General features: G+C 39.5%; 1 protein-coding gene across 2 annotated transcripts in view; it reads left to right on the top strand.

The window, feature by feature from the left end:
- HECTD2 (HECT domain E3 ubiquitin protein ligase 2) overlaps window positions 1-16,908 on the top strand; it is a 60,906-nt gene that overhangs the window by 25,007 nt on the left and 18,991 nt on the right. The window contains exons 1-8 of one of the 2 annotated variants that reach the window (XM_057370932.1): window positions 2,150-2,569; window positions 6,741-6,870; window positions 11,389-11,527; window positions 12,964-13,066; window positions 13,930-14,019; window positions 14,550-14,614; window positions 15,610-15,655; window positions 16,707-16,816. In XM_057370932.1, coding sequence (XP_057226915.1) covers window positions 2,336-2,569; window positions 6,741-6,870; window positions 11,389-11,527; window positions 12,964-13,066; window positions 13,930-14,019; window positions 14,550-14,614; window positions 15,610-15,655; window positions 16,707-16,816 — 917 coding nt within the window. In that variant the 5' untranslated portion in view covers window positions 2,150-2,335. Of the gene's footprint in view, window positions 1-2,149; window positions 2,570-6,740; window positions 6,871-11,388; window positions 11,528-12,963; window positions 13,067-13,929; window positions 14,020-14,549; window positions 14,615-15,609; window positions 15,656-16,706; window positions 16,817-16,908 lie in introns of those variants that run through there. The other variant, XM_057370933.1, reaches the window with a different exon arrangement.

Raw genomic sequence — 16,908 nt, 5'->3', positions numbered from 1 at the left:
TGCATTGCCTCAYTGCATGCAGCACTGCTCCCAGTATCACCAGATGTATGCTACATTTGTTAGAAGCAGGAAAATGTGTTTGCTTCTCCTTCAGCATATGGTCATTTTGCTCTCTTTACAAAAAAAAGGAAGAATATTTTTGTGCCTATTTTCAYAATTGTCATGAATGAAAATATTCACCTGAATTAGTTCAGTTCAATGCAGCACTTCAGCTTCAATTAGCACAGGAAAGCACGAACAATTGAAGTTTATGTCTTTGATGTTATGTTAGCTTTTTGTGAGATAATCTTGGTAGAAAAATATTTCAGTGTTTTTGACAATGTCAAAAATCAGGCCTTTATAGCTCAATGGAACTGAAAAAAAATATGAATTTGTTTCTATACTTGCCTTTCTACATTTAATTTTTTCTTTGTTTCATTTCTCTTTGGAGGCTCAAGGAAACAAATCCTTCCATGTTTCACGCTGGCAGAGCTCCACAAAACAGTTGTGCCAATTATTTCTAGCTGGGGACTGCCACTGGGTGTAAAGCTGCTTGTACTGAAGCTGTTGAAATTACTATCATTATGTGATTTCTTGGCATGGAAAGGAAAAAGATGAGTGAGTGTTTGGGGGGCTTTGTTTAAGTGCAACAGGCCGCTTATTCATGCAAACTGCTGAAAACCACTGGGAAGTAAGCACAGCGAGGAGAGTGAACTTCTTGGAAAACCAGATCTCATATTTAACTGGTAAGGAGACAAAGCCATTTCTTAATAAAACCTAAAAAACTCCAGGTCTGCCAGTTCCTTCAGAAAGGAAAAGAATTTTTCAATGTGTTAGATCAACACTGCAATACCTATTGTGCCTTTGCTTTTATGACTCTTAGATCTTTCCCACAGCTCCTGCAGGAGCTACTTGTGTAGTTGCCAATGCTCAGAAAAACCATCACATGCTTTTCCTTCATTTGAAAAACTATTTTGAAGATTTGTCTCAAGTGGTCTGTAACGCCATGCACACTCTGTTCCTGAAGCTGGGAGGGAAACTCTTCTTCAGACRCAAAATTAAGAGTGGTCTGAAGGAAACTCGTTTCACCTGGCAGCTAATAGTTTGAAGAATTTAAATTGGATGTAGGTTGGGATACACAGTGCCTCCCTCGCTCGCGGCAGGGCTCCGGCAGCTSCACACACCAAGCCAAGGGGCAGGTGAGTACCCACAGCCAATGTGGTGTTMAATCTGGTCTAGATGTTGTATTGCTACCAGTTCAACACAGCACCTCTCCGGAAGATGGTTTGTCTTCAGACGCTTAGAGCAAATCTCCAGCACGCCCAGGGAGCCACCCTGAGGCTCCGACAGCGGGTACCGCCTCAGGCTCCCCGAGACCYCCCCAAATGCAGGGAGAGAACCCACAACTGCACACCCCCGGCATCAGAGACCGCACCGAGCTCACACATTCATTAACACAGTGATGTCATGATTCGGTGCAGGCCTTCGCAGTAAGTGGGCATGGTGTTACTTGCTCGAAGGCCTTTTTCAGCATTAATGMTTGGGTGATTGCTGTGTTTTCTCGTTGGAGCGTGACCTGAGGCGGCGAGGAATGCGTTGTGGGGCGACAGGGCAGTGTGAGAAGTGCCCCTGACAGCACAGCCCACGCCAGCGGAGCAACACCCAGCACGGCTCGGTGTGAGGGAGGCTTGCCCGCGCCTAGCGGTGTCCGCCCCGAGGGCCCTTCACTCAGCTATACAGATTTATATATTTATGTTTGTATTTGTTTATTACTCGTTAATTTCCTCGTCCCGTCAGTGCCCCACACGGGCCCCGACACCCCTTGCAGGGCGGCTGCGCGGAGCCAGCCCCAGCCCCAGCCGCAGCCCCGGGCCCGCTCCTGCGCCGCCGAGTTTCCGCCGCCGTGTCCTCCGCTCCCCCCGCGCCGCGCCCCGGTCGCCAAGCGCGTTTCCATGAGCCGCCTATAAACAACATGGCGGGCGCGGCGGCCTCAGCTGCTGCCCGCGGTCTGTAGGGGGCGCGGCGGCCCGGGGGGCTCCCGGGCAGCGGCTCCGGCGGCGCCTCCGCTGCGCCGCGTCCCGCGCTCCCCCTGCTCGCCGGGGCCGCGGCGGGGGCGGCCGGGCTGTGCCGCGCTGCGCTCCGCTCCGCCCCGCCGTGCGGGGGTGTGTGGCCGCCCGGGAGCAGCGCGGCTGCTGCAGTGCCGCGGCGGCCCCGCGCCGAGCGGAGCTGAGGGTGCCCGCGGGGGCTCCTCGGAGGGACTCGGGGACGGAGGGAGAGGAAGGAGAGCGTGCGGGGTCTCGGGTGCCGGCGGCACTGAGAGGCTGCCGCGGGGAGAGAGGCGGCCGGGAGCGGGAGCATGTCGCTGCAGAGCCCGCCGGCTGCCGCCGAGGTGCCCCCCGGCCCCGGCGAGGGGCATCCGCCGGGTGCGGAGCTGAGCCAGGGCAGCACCGCGGCCCCGTCAGCCGAGGAGGGCGGCGAAGCGGAGGAAGAAGAAGAAGAAAAGGAGAAGGAGAGGGAAAAAGAAAAGGAAAATGAAAAGGAGGGAGAGAAATTGCCGCCCGACCCGTCGGCGTCCACCGCGGCTGCCGGGGTAGGTCCCGTCAGCGCCCGGGCAGCCGCCCGCGGGCCCGCCTGTGCCACTCCGTGTTCGTTTGCTGGGTTTGCCGCTTTATTTGGGAGGGGGGAAAGCTTCATCCTCATTTCCTTTCGTGTTCCTTTCCGCTGAGAGGCTTTCATTCAAGTTTCTTAAAAATAACAAGTGCATCTGTAAGCAATGACATAATGAAGCTATAAATTCTCCATCCACTTATAGTTAACATTTTACAACGGTCTGCTCTGCCGGGTTAGTCATGACTGAGGGTTTGCAGCCTTGTGAATGTTCATTAAGGGTTCTCGGGGGTGGAGGGTTTCAGCTCTTATACACTTAATGGCAAGAGAGGTAGCTGGGAAATACTTTTGTATTTTTAACCTTGTCTTAAAAAGTCTTTTCCGTTTTTTTTTACTTTGTGTTGAAGCAAAGATGACAGAACATTGTGATGAAATGATGAATGAGTTAACATAGGAAAAAAAAATTGTGAAAGTATGTTTGCCAGAATAACTTCATTTCAGAAATCTTGAGATTTTTAATTATACCAGAGCTGTGATTTTCTTTCTGCTGACTATACAATATTACAAAACATAAAATTTTCCTGGCATGAGTKGAATATCTTACGTAGCTTAACATTAAAACTTGCAGTAAGTTACTTCAGTCCAACAACAGAACAAAAATGTTGCTAATCCTGTAGCAGGATTAGGAGATTATAGTTCAGCATCTTTGGTAAGTATCTTATTTGTGAGAAATTGTCATTCAAATTAACATTTATTTAAATTCATAATTTGAATTGAAAAGATTGAGCATATGATATTTGTGACTGTCAGGAAATAATTGTAATGTTAAACTAAGTAATTGTATGCAAACTGCAAACTCCTTGSAGAAAATCTGCCAATTTTGTGTTTTGCCTAAACGTTCCAATGTTCTGAAAGACTTTCAGCTTTGCAAATCTGTCAGAATGTGCAAAAATATGTTTATTCTTGTGATTCTAATACCATTTTGGTGGGAGAAGTCTSTAATGAACAAGTRCCYAGGAGCTATTTTTACMTTTGAAAATCTCCACTTYAGACTTYGAATGGCAAATGCCAGTCCCTTAGRATAAAGATASAAGTGCTGGCCTAAAATGTGTCAGGCTTAGCTCAGCCAATGACCAGTGTGTGTCCCTGGACAGCCAGGTAAAATTCCAACTGCCTTAAAGAATGAGAACTTCTTTGTAGCTGGACAGCCGTCATGTACCACTGAACTGTTGGCCACAGACAAAAACTAAGTGGACCTGCTACAGAGAAGCTCAGACCTGGCAGAGTGTGATTGATTGTCAAGTGCAGGATGGGACTGGAATTTACCGGGAGCCGTATATGGAGTTCAAAAGCATGTTACAGGTAGAGAGAAAGAGAGTTTTGTGGACAGGTGTCATACATATTTCCAAAGGAGTGATAGTTTGGGTGTCAGAATTCAGGTTCTGGGAAGAAACTTGTGGGAAGCTAAATAATTTGCTCCCTAATAAAAAGGAACAAACAGAGATTCCGGTAAGTAAAATCAGTCAAAAGTTACACCTTTCAAGCTATGAATGGAAAATCCTACTTCTTGTGCAGTCTCTTGCATTGTCAGTTGACTTTTGGTAATCTCAGTGTCCTCAGCATCTCTGTGCACAGGGAAGAAAATCTTTTAGTCCTCACTAGTCTTTGCTTGCCATGTGCATAGGAGTGTTGAGTAATCAGTTAGGGCTACAAGCTTTTCAAGAAACTCTTCTAGATGGTATTTTGTCTCTTCCCAGAAAGCAGTCTGTATGTGCTCTTTTCAAACATTTTGACTTGTTTTCACCATTTCATTTMACTTCAATAATGGAAAATATAGTTTATATATAATGCTAGTACCTCTCTAGCCTCTAGTTTTGGAAAACTTCCACTAAGAAGCCAGCAGAGTTGTAAGTTATTAATATGCTCTTAAAACAGGACTAAAGATTACTTTGATCCACTTACTCCCTCTAAGGATATTTATTCTTACAGTGGGTGGGAGGGGGATGGCAGATGTTCAGGTTTTGATGGCAGTGTGTTTGTAGACTCTTAGGCTCTAGAAGCTCAGTGATCCCCTACAAAATTCTCAAGTAAGACATGGAGCTGTGCACTTGGCCTAGATTGCTCCCTCAGGAGTTGTCAGAGTTTCTCATTAATGAGCATGAAGTTTCCCAGTATTCCTCCAGGGCCTTCCAATAAACCCTTTGCCCATATATTTGTCTAATATTATTGGACCTGCACTTGAAACAGGATGAKGCAGTTGAAGAGGACATGCAAATTTTTTTATTTATGATTGCTGCTGAGGGAGGTGGTAAGGAGAAAGCTTTTAAAAAACTGTTCAACTACATTATTTCAGTGGCATGGCTGGAGTAAAACCTAGAAAGCTAAGTCAGTCAAAAAGCTTGTCACTATAATTTATTTCATTAAAAACTCCTTTTCTCAATTATCTCTGCTATCTGTTCCTTATCAATTGTAATTAGACTACCCTGCGCTTCATAGGTTTCCTGCCTAGAGCACATATTTTGTGACAGGGCAGATTAACCTTAGATCTGGATTTGTTCAAAAGTTCTTTTTCAKTCATTCATGTTTGTCCAGGGTCTGCTTTTCTCCAGTTACATGCCAGGATATTTTTAAGAAGTATCTTAATGATATTTCAAAATTTTAGATTGAAAGGAAATGTTAATCTGAAAATTACAGTGGCAATTACATTTCATTTTGGAATGCTTGTTGCATTTAAGACATTTGGAAATAGAAATTGAAATTTGATAAAAATACCTATTTTAGAAATTGAAATTTGGTATTTTTAAAGCCAGAAGTCCTGCTGATTGTTCACATTTATAATTTACTGAGTTATAAKCCATAGACAGATAGCTGTAGGTGCCACAGTTATTTAAAATTCCTGGCAGAGTACCAGCTTGTGTACTCTGTGGTGTGGTAGGTTTATGGGCTGTGTTATTACCCTCCTGRTGGTATTTCAGGATGTTGTGGTGGAAGTGCTTTCCTTAGAACTCTGGCTGCATGTCTTAGTCCAAATTTATTTCTCTTTAGGGGGAAGGGAAATGTACTGGTTTAAAGCATTTGATAGCATAGTACGTTAATTATTCTAGAACATCTATTCTCATTTGGGGAATTCAAGTTTTGATTTGCATGGAAACATTTTTTCTGACTGAGAGCACAGATGCCAGATATCAAGCAAATGAGTCTTTAGGTTACTGTGAGGTTGAAAATCATGATGTGGAGGAGTGTGTATACTTTTTTGAGTTGTTCTGCCTTTTCCTGATATCAACTGATGACTTGAAGCTGAGATGAAAATTAAGATATTCTTCRTGAGACTTCTGTCATATTGGGCAAGCCCCTTAATCCTACCTCTGCTTTGCAAATTGTGTAGTAAATAACTATATCTTATAGCACACAGTGCTAATTAGTCAAACAGACTAACTGGCACAATCYTTTGGAAGTCTGATGTGTGATTTCACTTCTGTTCACTGTTAAAGCACATTAGCACTCAACACTTCCTAGCAGAGACTTGTGAAGGCTTCTTGTTGACAGCAYGTACAGGTGCTCAAGCAGGGTTTCTTTTAGCATTATGTTAACAAATGTTTGTTGGTTGGCCTTCCTTCAGTGGCAGCAGATGCTGACGATTTTGAGTCACTGGGGAGTTTTACCCAGGTAGCCAGTGTTTATATTTTATTATTAGGCTAGGACTTTTGGCCCCACATTTCAAATCTTGGGAAATTTGTCTAACTGCTTCAATATATTAGGGCTATTTGGAAAAAGGAATATGTGACACTTTCATCTGTTTAAACTCAGCTGGATGCAGTGAGGAATATAAAAGYGATAGACAGTAGGATACAGAAAGAATATTATTGACAGCATTCTAATTGTATTGTGTTTTCCTCACAATATATCCAAAGATATCTTCATATCCTGCAAATAAGTGCTTGAGTTTTTTAATGTAATGAAAGGAAATTTTATGGTACATTTCCTGATCCAATTTGAAACGAACTTCTAGAATCATTGTTTATGTCTTGTTTAGTTATTACCAGTCTGATTTCAAGACAAAAGGTATTTAAGAATTATGTGTAACACCTCACTAGCAAGATTATTCTAGCAGTAGTGTATTAATCCTTTATAGCATAGTATCATCTGAATTACAGGGCTTGGAGGAAGGAGCCAAAAATCAGTTTTCCACTTTCAGCAGCTTCATCACAACTATCAACCAAAAGAAGGAAGACATCGGAAACAGAAATTCGCCTACRCAACTTGTTATGCCCAACATCAAAAACGGTAAGAGAAAAAAGGACCTGTGTTACTTAGTTACCAAGTTAAGAAGGTGTTAGATTTTCTGCCAATATTTGTATTGTGGTAGTGCCAGAAAATCTAGAAATCTAGATTTCATTATATTACACTGTATTGTACATTGTACAGGCAGTGATATATATGTTAGCCTATCCTCAGTAGAGTTTGTGTCATAAAGACAAGATAGATAAGAAGAAGCAACTGGACCTGGAGGATAAAATAATTGTCTGAAGTTTTAAAGAAAGATACTGATTCAGTAGTCTATCTGCAGATACTCTWTGTCTAGCTGCAATCAGGCAGTGTCTCTGGAAATTTTCAGAACTGTGGAGAAAAATTTTTTTATTGCCATCTGAAGGATGTTGGGAATGAGGCARGCATAAGGCTTTTAAGGGAGACAGTTGCTGAGTGGTGGTGTTTTTCAGTGAAGGTGAAGGCCAGTGATGGCACAAAATAAAATGCACAGGCAACGATTGACAAGTTCGGGAGAGCTTGAAAGGTAAGGAGGAAGGTTGTTGTGCTATGATAACAATACTTGATGAAAAGGTAGAARGTGGAGCTCTGTATTTAATATGGTAGGCTAGAAACATGAAGCCTAGATGAGATGTGGTTGGACCTGGAATTTTTATTAAGCTTTTGGCCTAGGATATGTAATTTCAGTAATATGGGATTTTTCATTAAAAAGTGTGCAAACTTTTGTCAGATTTGTACTGATCTTGTCTCTGAACAAGTTCCCTTCAGACTTACTGTTCTGTGGTTCACTAAGGCTTTATAGCAGTCAGGGAGTTTGAGGCGATAGAGACTGCATTGAGAGAGCTCAGTAGTGTGAGTTTGAAACAAAACTATTGACAAATATTGGCAGTTTCAAAGTTGTGCAGGAAAAGGTGACTTGTAACTTGCAGCTCTAGATTCTTACTAAAATAATGTTTTATCAGTGCTAGTTGTACTGCAAAACTAAACATAAGTGCAAGACTTCTTTTTTTTTAAGCTGTTTTTGTTGTGGTGTAAAGAGGTGCTTTCTGCTTCCAAAACAAGGGCAGGCAGTGAAACACGAAAGGTTTGAATGATACTACAAACAGGATTTTGTGTTTTGCTCAAGTCATTTTGTACTACACAAAGAAAACCAGAGTGGCTGGATATGCCCAGTAAATTCTCCCTTTGCTACATAACATACCAGAAATCTGCTTCTCCCAAGCTTCACTCCACTTTTTTGGGTGTTTTTTGGTACCTGGCAAGAAAGGTAAGCTCTAAACACCCTGTCTTGAAGTGTCCTCAGTTTAGCTGGAAATAATGCTGTCCCAGTTGTAATCACTGCCTTATAAATACTTAGTTGTTAATTTTCACCACACTAATGCATGACAGTATTTGTTATAGTCAAGGATATATTGTTGAAACAGAGCTCAGTGTGTAAAATTGAGCAGATGSTCTGGTAGTTTCAAGATCAGAGCAACCTTGCTATATAAAACAAGATTAYTTTAGTAGTATTTGAAGGTGGACTCAAAATATTTTGTGGCAATATCTGTGTTGTATGGAGAAATTAACAATTGAAACAAATTTATCAGGTAAAAATGCTGCTTTTGCTAATCTGGCATTCAGGAATAATGCTTGATTGGTGTTTTAGTGTTTGAGGTTTTTTAAATGCATCTATACATGTGCTATCTATGTGTAGGTAGGTATATATGTGCATRTACTGGTAATACTTCAGGCTCAAGTTCAAAGAAAGTTGATTTAATTGAAAACAAAGGTGTGGAAAAGCTAATGCTGGTAAATGCAGCATGAAGAGCCGGGGGATGTTTGTGTGCTGCATAGCTGCCACATATTATGAGTCTTCTAATGTAACAGTGAGCTGGTGTGAAATTTATATRTGAAATAGATTATTCTAGTTCTTTTCAAATCTTACAAATACAAGCAAGTTTTGTTTGCTTTATCTACCTTGAAAATTTTCATCTGCCAGCAGATGTGTTGGTCATCATGAAAATAACTGCAGTATTCATATACCCTGGACTTCCCAGGGCTACTCAAWTCTGCTTTGTATCAATGACATTTTCTTCACCAAAGTTTTTAATCATTACTAAAGGAGTCATGCATTSCTGAATGTTTTTATTTGATTTAACTGGGTAAGAAGCCAGAAATTCTTGGTTTTTCTTGTCTTGCAATATTGTGTCATGGCCATTTTTCAACTCAGTACATAAAGTYTCATGTTTCTACTCAATGAAACTCATGTGACAGATCTTAATTAGTATTCCTTACTGACAGCAGAGGAAAGAAATCTATGTACAAATAAACTTGAATGATGACAAAACATACTGAAGTTGACCATATGTGTTAAAGATATTATTAAGAAAAGAATTTTAGTATATCTAAATTAAACTGCATTTATTTCAAAGAAAATTACATTGCTGACAGGGTGCAAGTTACCAGCTTAGCACCTGAAGCGTCAATTTACTGAAGTGAGAAGCAGCGTCTGCCAGCAGATGTCTCCTCTAGAGACATAGAAATATTGTTTTCATTATTTCAGAGTATTCAGCTGGTTATAACTCAATGTTTAATCAATTTAAAATTGAGAAGACAGAATGAGGGTGGAATCAAAAAGCTTGTTATTCTCCAAGTATAGAAATAAGACAAATTCTTAGACATAAAAGACATTTTGTCTTAGAAATAAGACAAAATCAGTCCCTCCTGCTTTCAGAGAATGATTTGTAATAGCAGAACATATGCATGGCTGGATTGTTTGGCACCTTGTCTTGAATTAATTTATTATCTGTGTGTCTGTTTTGTTTTTTCAATTACTACTCGTCTCTTAAAATAGTGTAAATTCCAGCTGTGAGAATGGACAAGGTTCCATATCTGTAATTGCTGCCATCYTCAGGGGATTGAGGGTAGTTCTGATCTCTTATCTCATGAATGGTGGCTGAGTTAAGTCACAGTGACAGTGTCTTTGTCACGAGCATGWGTGAAAAGAACCTGCTTTTGGATTTGTGGGATTTTTTTAGCATGTTTCCCGCTGTGATAAATGGAGTAGGCAGTGGAGTAGTGATACTACTTTGATGTTTAGTTAATTAAGAAAACCAAATCTTCATAAAAGCTTAGAGAGGTCTTTAGACAATTCACAGAGGATTTTCATTAAATACGTTTGACTTTTGAGGACACTTTTAGTTTATATAGTGTCTTTTATYCCAAACATATGTCCAATTCATATAAATGCTTTTAAAAATGAGCAGTATAAATCAGATTATAAGAGTGCTTTGAGGATATTTGTGAAGACACTGTCAGTAAAATGAGTGTTGAAATGCAGTGGAATTTTTTTTCATGTTGTGGGTGGGTTCACCTTGGCTGRCTGCCAAGGGGAAGCTGCTCTATTGCTTCCCCTCCTCAACAGGCATGGGAAGAAAATTAAATTAAAAGGTTCATGGKTTGAGATAAAGACTAGGAGTCCACTTTCCAATTGCTGTCATGGGCAGAACAGACTTGAGGGTATTAATTTATTGCCTGTTAAACAAAACAAAAGCAAAACTCAAAACACCTTCCCCTTCCCTACTTACTACACCTTCCCTTGTTCTCAGTCTCAACTTCTCTCCAATTCTGCCAGCACCTTGCTCAGGCATGGGCTCTCCACTGGCTGCAGGGGGATCTCTGCTCCAGACCCTGGAGCACTTCCTCCTCCTTTCTTTTCCACTCACATGGGTGTCTGTAGAGTAGGTTTTTTTTTGTTGGGTTTTTTTTTCTGCTTTTTTATTTTTATGCTTTTTCCCTGTCAGCTGCTGTGCAGTTTTTCTTACCCTTTCCTAAATACATGGTCACAGGGGTGCTGTCAGTGTCGCTGCTGGGCTCAGCTTTGGCCCGTGCTGGGTGTGGTTTGGAGCTGTGTCCGACGCAGAGGCAGCCCTGTCTCTCACAGTAGCTGCATTGTTGCCAAGTCTTGCCATGCTAATCCAATCAAATATTCTCAGAACAATAGAAAGTAGGGAATAGAATAGAAAGACCATGGTAAACACTGCCAGTTGTACTAGAATAGGCAGCCAAATTTATTGACAAGTTTTCAAAGATGCTTTTGTTTTGCCACTAARTCTCTGTAAGACAAAAACAATTTGCTTTTCCCATTTAATTTATTGGAGAGATTCTTTAAGGAAGCTGTAGATGATCCACAGTCAGCTCTAGCTAAAATTATATATCRCAATGTAGAAAAACAGACTGAAGTCTTGTTTCTGTGTGATGGTTGGACTTTGATGTGGTTGTGCTTGAGATTTTTCTTATATGTAAGGAGCCCCAGTGCTCCAGTTTGTATATTAAACATTTACAATCTATATTGTAAATACAATAATGGGCAGCACTACTATTTTTTTCAGCTAGTCGGTTTTTCCATCATGTCTGGATGTGCACATCATAAGAAAAATAATTGTATAAAGAATTAGAATCRAACACTGAGTTTTCTGTTTTTCCTAGTATCTGTTTATTTGTATTTCACTAACTGGATGCATTGTATTTATTTTTCTTTACCTTTCCTTTAAGGGAGAGACCTGCCACCTCTTTGCCTCGATGTACGGCAAAAGCAGCGCATGTCTATAGATACGTTACCCCAAGAACTGAAAGCACCATCTCCTCCTGAACCTTCCCTTCCAATTMGAACCAAAACCGTGAAAGATTTTCAGTAAGTTATACTGGTATTCCTAAAAGTGKACTTTCTTCCTTGCTTTGAAATTCTTTTCATTTTGACCTAATTCATGYATTTGGTTTTGTTAATCTCAGATGAGGAAAAAGTTTCAATAAGACTGACRAGTAGTTAGTCTGGTTAGGATGGTGGGATTGATAACTCTGTTACTGTGAAAATTTTCAAAATTCTTTTTCTAGCTTGAAGTGTTGCTTCACACAGAAAATGGCAAAGCATATACTTCAGAATTAGAAATGTAATGAATGTGCTGTTTGCATGGCTTACTGTAGGCAGGCAAATCCCTTGTAGTCTTAGGTGTTTTGGTTATGCTGGCAATTAMGTCTCTCTTCCATGTTTGATATTTTGTGCTCCCAGTGAGGAAAAGGAATGCTTTTTAGTTATTCAGTGTGTATGTGGTGGGAAAGGAAAGAGGTGTTAAGGAAAATTTGCAGTGAGATGATCCTTTGCTGGTATTCAGGTGAACTGAAGAGCTCAATTTTTTTCCATGTTCAGATTTTTGTATCTATTAACCATTGGCTCTGGTCAACTTGTGGCAATGTTTCACCACTCTCATGGTAAAAAAACTTGTTTGTATCTAATCTAAATCAAGCCTTCTGCAGGTTAAAAYCATTAGCAATTGTCCTGTCCCTTTGAATCCCCAGCTGTGAGCCCTTACCACCCCTCAATTTCCCATCTCCCCTCTCCCCTGATTGCCATCCTCAGGCAGRGTTAGTTCCTTCTCAGCTGGATCTGGCAGCTGCTCCCTGAGCTGAGCTGGGTTTCAGTCTCCCCATGCTGAGGATTTGTTACACCATTTACAGCAAAGCAAGAGGAAGCAGCTTCCAGGGGAAGGCCTTGCACAAGTCCAAGTAGATGGTATCAGTCATTCTTCTTGTCATCCACCAGAGCTGTAGAATGCCACCAAATTTGTCAGRTGTAATTGGCCCTTAGTGAAACGATGTTGACTGTCACCAGTGATGACTTTGTCATGTGCCTAAGATTAAGTTCTATTTGAAAGATTTTTAAAAGAAGTGAAATTTTGTAGAAATTCTAGTGAATTTGAGTCAYTTAGGAGCCTTCATACTTAAATAAACTACTCAGAGAAATTTTATCAAGTCAGTGTAGCTGCAGCTTAATTCTGTTCTGTTCTGCTAATTATTTGTCCTAACATACTGAACTGTGACATTGTGAATTAACATTTTGAATAAAAGACATTGCTCAGGTGTATCAAACACAAACTATGCTTTTGTTCTCTTATAATACCATGATCATTAAATGACAAAGAAGATGTTAGAAAGATACAGATATTATACCTTTCTGTCTTCTAAGTGTGCTTAGTGATAAAAGTTTAAAGGTGCAGTGCATTTGAAAGTAACATTTTCTAAGTGGCTGGAAAGATCAAACCATTACCAGTATTTGAATATATTGTTTTCTAGGGATGATGTGGAAAAGTCGAAGGCATCGGGAGATTGGAAAGCTGTACATTCTTTTTATTCTACAACTTTTGATTCTTTCTTGGAGATAAATGCTGCATTTAAGGTAGAAAATAATTCCTAATACTATTTAGTAATAACAGTGCTTTGTAGCTTCAAAATATTTATAAAAACATCAGCTAAAGGCTTGCAGCCAGATATTCAAGGCCACTAAGGTCATTTTGTCATGACCTCACCTGTCTTTTTTAAACAATCTGTTCTTGCATTGATTTATTGATTCCAGTTTTAGCAGTTTTGTGTTTGTGAAGCTTTAAAATTCCAATATGTAGTTTGTTTTGTGATACTGTGACTGTGTAGGTACTTCCTGCACAAATTACAGTTTTAAAACCTCCAAGCAAATGCGGAGGCCCAGGCAAGTCTGGAAACAGAAATTCCCTATCCCTAAAAAAAGGTGTGATACGGGCTCTGTTATAGCTGTTCATGTGTTATGATGGCATCCTTGGTTTTYCTAGGGAACAGTTATTTATGTTTCTGAGTTCATGCTAAATTATTATTTCCTGCCTATTATAGAGCAAAATGTGCTTATGATATTTCATATGGATGGTAGCGCCTGAGCKTGGACAAAATAACCTGTGACTTTTAGTTATTTAACAAATATTGAATGCTTAAAATTTTGTTGCCTTTATCTGATGATGGATCAATTACAAAGATGAAAGGTGAAAATTCAGTGTAATTCATTATATGAAACCCTCTTACATTTTTAAATTAGAATGAGAATATGAGTATGTGTAGCATTACTATTGTTTTGTTTCATTTTTAACATACTAATTAAATAAACTTATATTCTTATATTTTGATAAGGAAAATACTGATATCTGAACATGTTTTCCTAAGCTTGCAAATTGAGCTATTGTTTTCAAAGGYAGCTATAAAATATTCAAAATGCTTCGTGTCTCATCTAACTTACAGAAAGATGCCAATTCTCARTTTAATACCATTGAGGACTCTGGAATCGATGCAAAATTTGTGAATGTTGTCTATGATGCCTTATTAAATACTGTAAGTAGAAAAAAAGAATTCATATTTTGTACCATTTATACCAAAAGTTTTTCCTAGATAGGCACGATTTCTGAAGAATCTCTCAAAACATACTTTAAATGATCCCATGAGCATTGCCATAGAATCATGACAGCTGCTCTAGTAAAAGAGAAGGAAATTTTTCCTGCTAGTAAAGCACAGTTTATATTGTGGTGGATCTTAAAGATCACATWTCTTTAAGATATTACATGATTGTGATGGGACAATGCGTGATGGAAAATAAAGARTATGTGAGGATGGGGAAAGTAAAAAGTAGGTTCTGTGCCTAGTATGCAGAAGACGGGAATATTTACTGTGTGTAAGTTGGTTTAAATGTTGGCACAATCCCAGACCTCAGCTAGTATATCTGTGAGGAGGAAGCTTAGGAGCTCAGCAGATTTCTTAGCTGTCTTGAAGCACAAACAGAGTAAACTTGCTTGTTTGTACAATATCTTGTATTGAATATGTATAATTACTTTGGATATGATTTTTTTTCTCCCCTTTTCTCATAGCCTCAAGATGTTCAGAAGTCAGTCCTAAAAGGAATAATTAATGGTCTGCTACAAGAATGGACAGGGTAATTATAATAAATGCTTGCATCAGTGCTGTTTCAGAACTTATATCTGCGATATGTTTTGTCTTCATTGTTTTAGACAAAGAAAATGTTGTGATGCAATTTGTTTGGAGCCCATGAGAACTTMATTTCTTTCGGCGAATCTGCTGAAACACATCTTGAACTCTGTGAACTGATATTTACTCTCTGAGAGGCAGATCCATACCCTCAGTCGCTTGTTGTTTGGACATCTTAACTGCGAGATGAGTTAAGGAACTTAACTAAGGGTAAAACATACTGTCCACTCCACAACAGCAACTAGGACCATTCTCTGATCCACAGTTTGCTTCACAAATGCTGTTCCTCTGTGGCAGCCCCACAGAAAGAGCAGTGCAGGATGCAGAATGGGATAGCCAAAAAGCAGGAGGGGTTTTTGGAGATAACAGCATCTTAGCATGAAGTAATAGAAGTGAGAATGCATAGTGTAATTCATAAAAAGATATWGCAAGAGACAGTGGCTTGTTGTGACTCACGTGTGCCCCAGGTCTTGACTACCCTTTCTCCAACTACACTGCTTTTTCTGCTGTTTCTGTTGCTGTCTGTGTACTTGTGGTTATCTAAAAAGCCTTGATAAACATAAAGAAGTGCAGAGGCTGCAGTGGTAGAAGTGAATGGAGAATTCTTGTAGGAAATATGAAAGAAGGACAAGGAAACTCCTCTGTGGTGTCACTTGACGTAGACAATAATGTGGAATTCCCACTTCCAAACACCTGTGACTCTTCAATTCTGACCTTTTTCATTCTCTCATGTTTTAAAGAAACATGATAAATAGYCTGCTGCCTTTAGAGAATTGTCAGAATCTGTAAGTGTCCTTTTCCATTTTTGAGCAGTGAGGATTTTAAAGATAGTATTCTACAGATACTGGCAAAGCAAAATTAAATAAGAGTCATGAAATCATGGACCAATGTCTATAAATTATGCATACATATGGTTGTGTTTATTATTTCATTCATTCATAGGCCACGAACAAAAGATGATCTTAGAGCATACTGTATACTTTTACAGGTAAGAAAAATRCAATATTTTTATGTAAATATGTCTGATTAACTTATAATCTGTAAACCAGTATACTRTGCAAACATGATAGTTTGTATAGGTGAGATACTTCACATATGATTTCCTGTTGTAAGAATGCATTAAAATATGGAAGAGGTATAATGCATGGTGGGAAYGGGAGCTTAATGAGAGAGAGTTGATGGGGAAAGGTTGCATAGGTTAAAGTTATGCACTAATAGACAAGTAATTGTTTCATTTTATTTCGTGGGTTGAAAGAATAAATATTTTACCTTTGCTTTATTGGGATGTTGTAACTCTGAAAGTTTCAGTATATGCACTTTCTGATATTGCTGTAACTTTCTCCAGTGTTGCATTTTATCTAGCAGATTTTCTCCAGTCTGACTGGCTGCATTGACTGATCTCTGCCTGTGGCCACCTGTTACCTTTGCTGCCATAGCTGGCTTGCATTTGKAGCAGGTTTCCCATTTATATTTTGCCAGTGTAGATAACACCTCTGCACACAAGGAGCAGTTTCTGCTGTTATTTGAGAATAACAGATGGCAATATAACTTTTTGAGACAATAGTTTTCTTCTCTGGGGTGGTATACTAGCTGTGAATTAAAAACAGTATCTCCTGCTGAAATGTGGGAATGTGTGAACACGTAGAATAGAGAGAAAATTAGTTTGGATTGATGTCAGATAAGACAGAAGCKATAAGAATTCTTATTATTGATATGAAAAGCACATCACATAGAGGAGTGTAGTTTTTTTGTTATAATGTAAAGAATAATTCAGAATATTGAGTACTGCCTTTGGGCTACCTGTGGGCTTTCTTTTTGGGAAAAAAAGAGTCATACTTTTACAATATAGCACTTGTTTATTTTTTTATTTGGCTAGAAGTTATGAGTAGTTTTCTCCCATAGTTTTACTACTGTCAGCTGTTTTGTGGATTATTTTCCTGTGTAATTGTACTGGCAACAACGAACATAAGAAAAAATCCTAATGACTTTTTTCCCTTTATGCAGTTTATTAACCTAACACTTTTTTTAATCTTTTTCAGAATCCTCAATTTAGTAACACTTCTACTTATGTCATCTATGCTCACTTGCTAAGACAGATAGCAGCCTTAACAGAAGCTGACCATCATTTCCTAGTGCACTGGTCTAAAAAGTAAAAAAAAAACCAAATCCCCACACTAAAAATTCCATTTCTAGGATTACAATTGTTACTGTATTTCCATTGATGTTGACTGTTTTATAAAT

Source organism: Malurus melanocephalus, unplaced genomic scaffold (assembly GCF_030028575.1).
Source record: "Malurus melanocephalus ecotype Western Australia unplaced genomic scaffold, MMel_1.1 scaffold_137, whole genome shotgun sequence".
In the NCBI taxonomy this organism is placed as follows: Eukaryota; Metazoa; Chordata; class Aves; order Passeriformes; family Maluridae; genus Malurus; species Malurus melanocephalus.
Note: the sequence above shows the minus strand (reverse complement) of the source record. Positions and strands in the feature narration are given on the sequence as shown.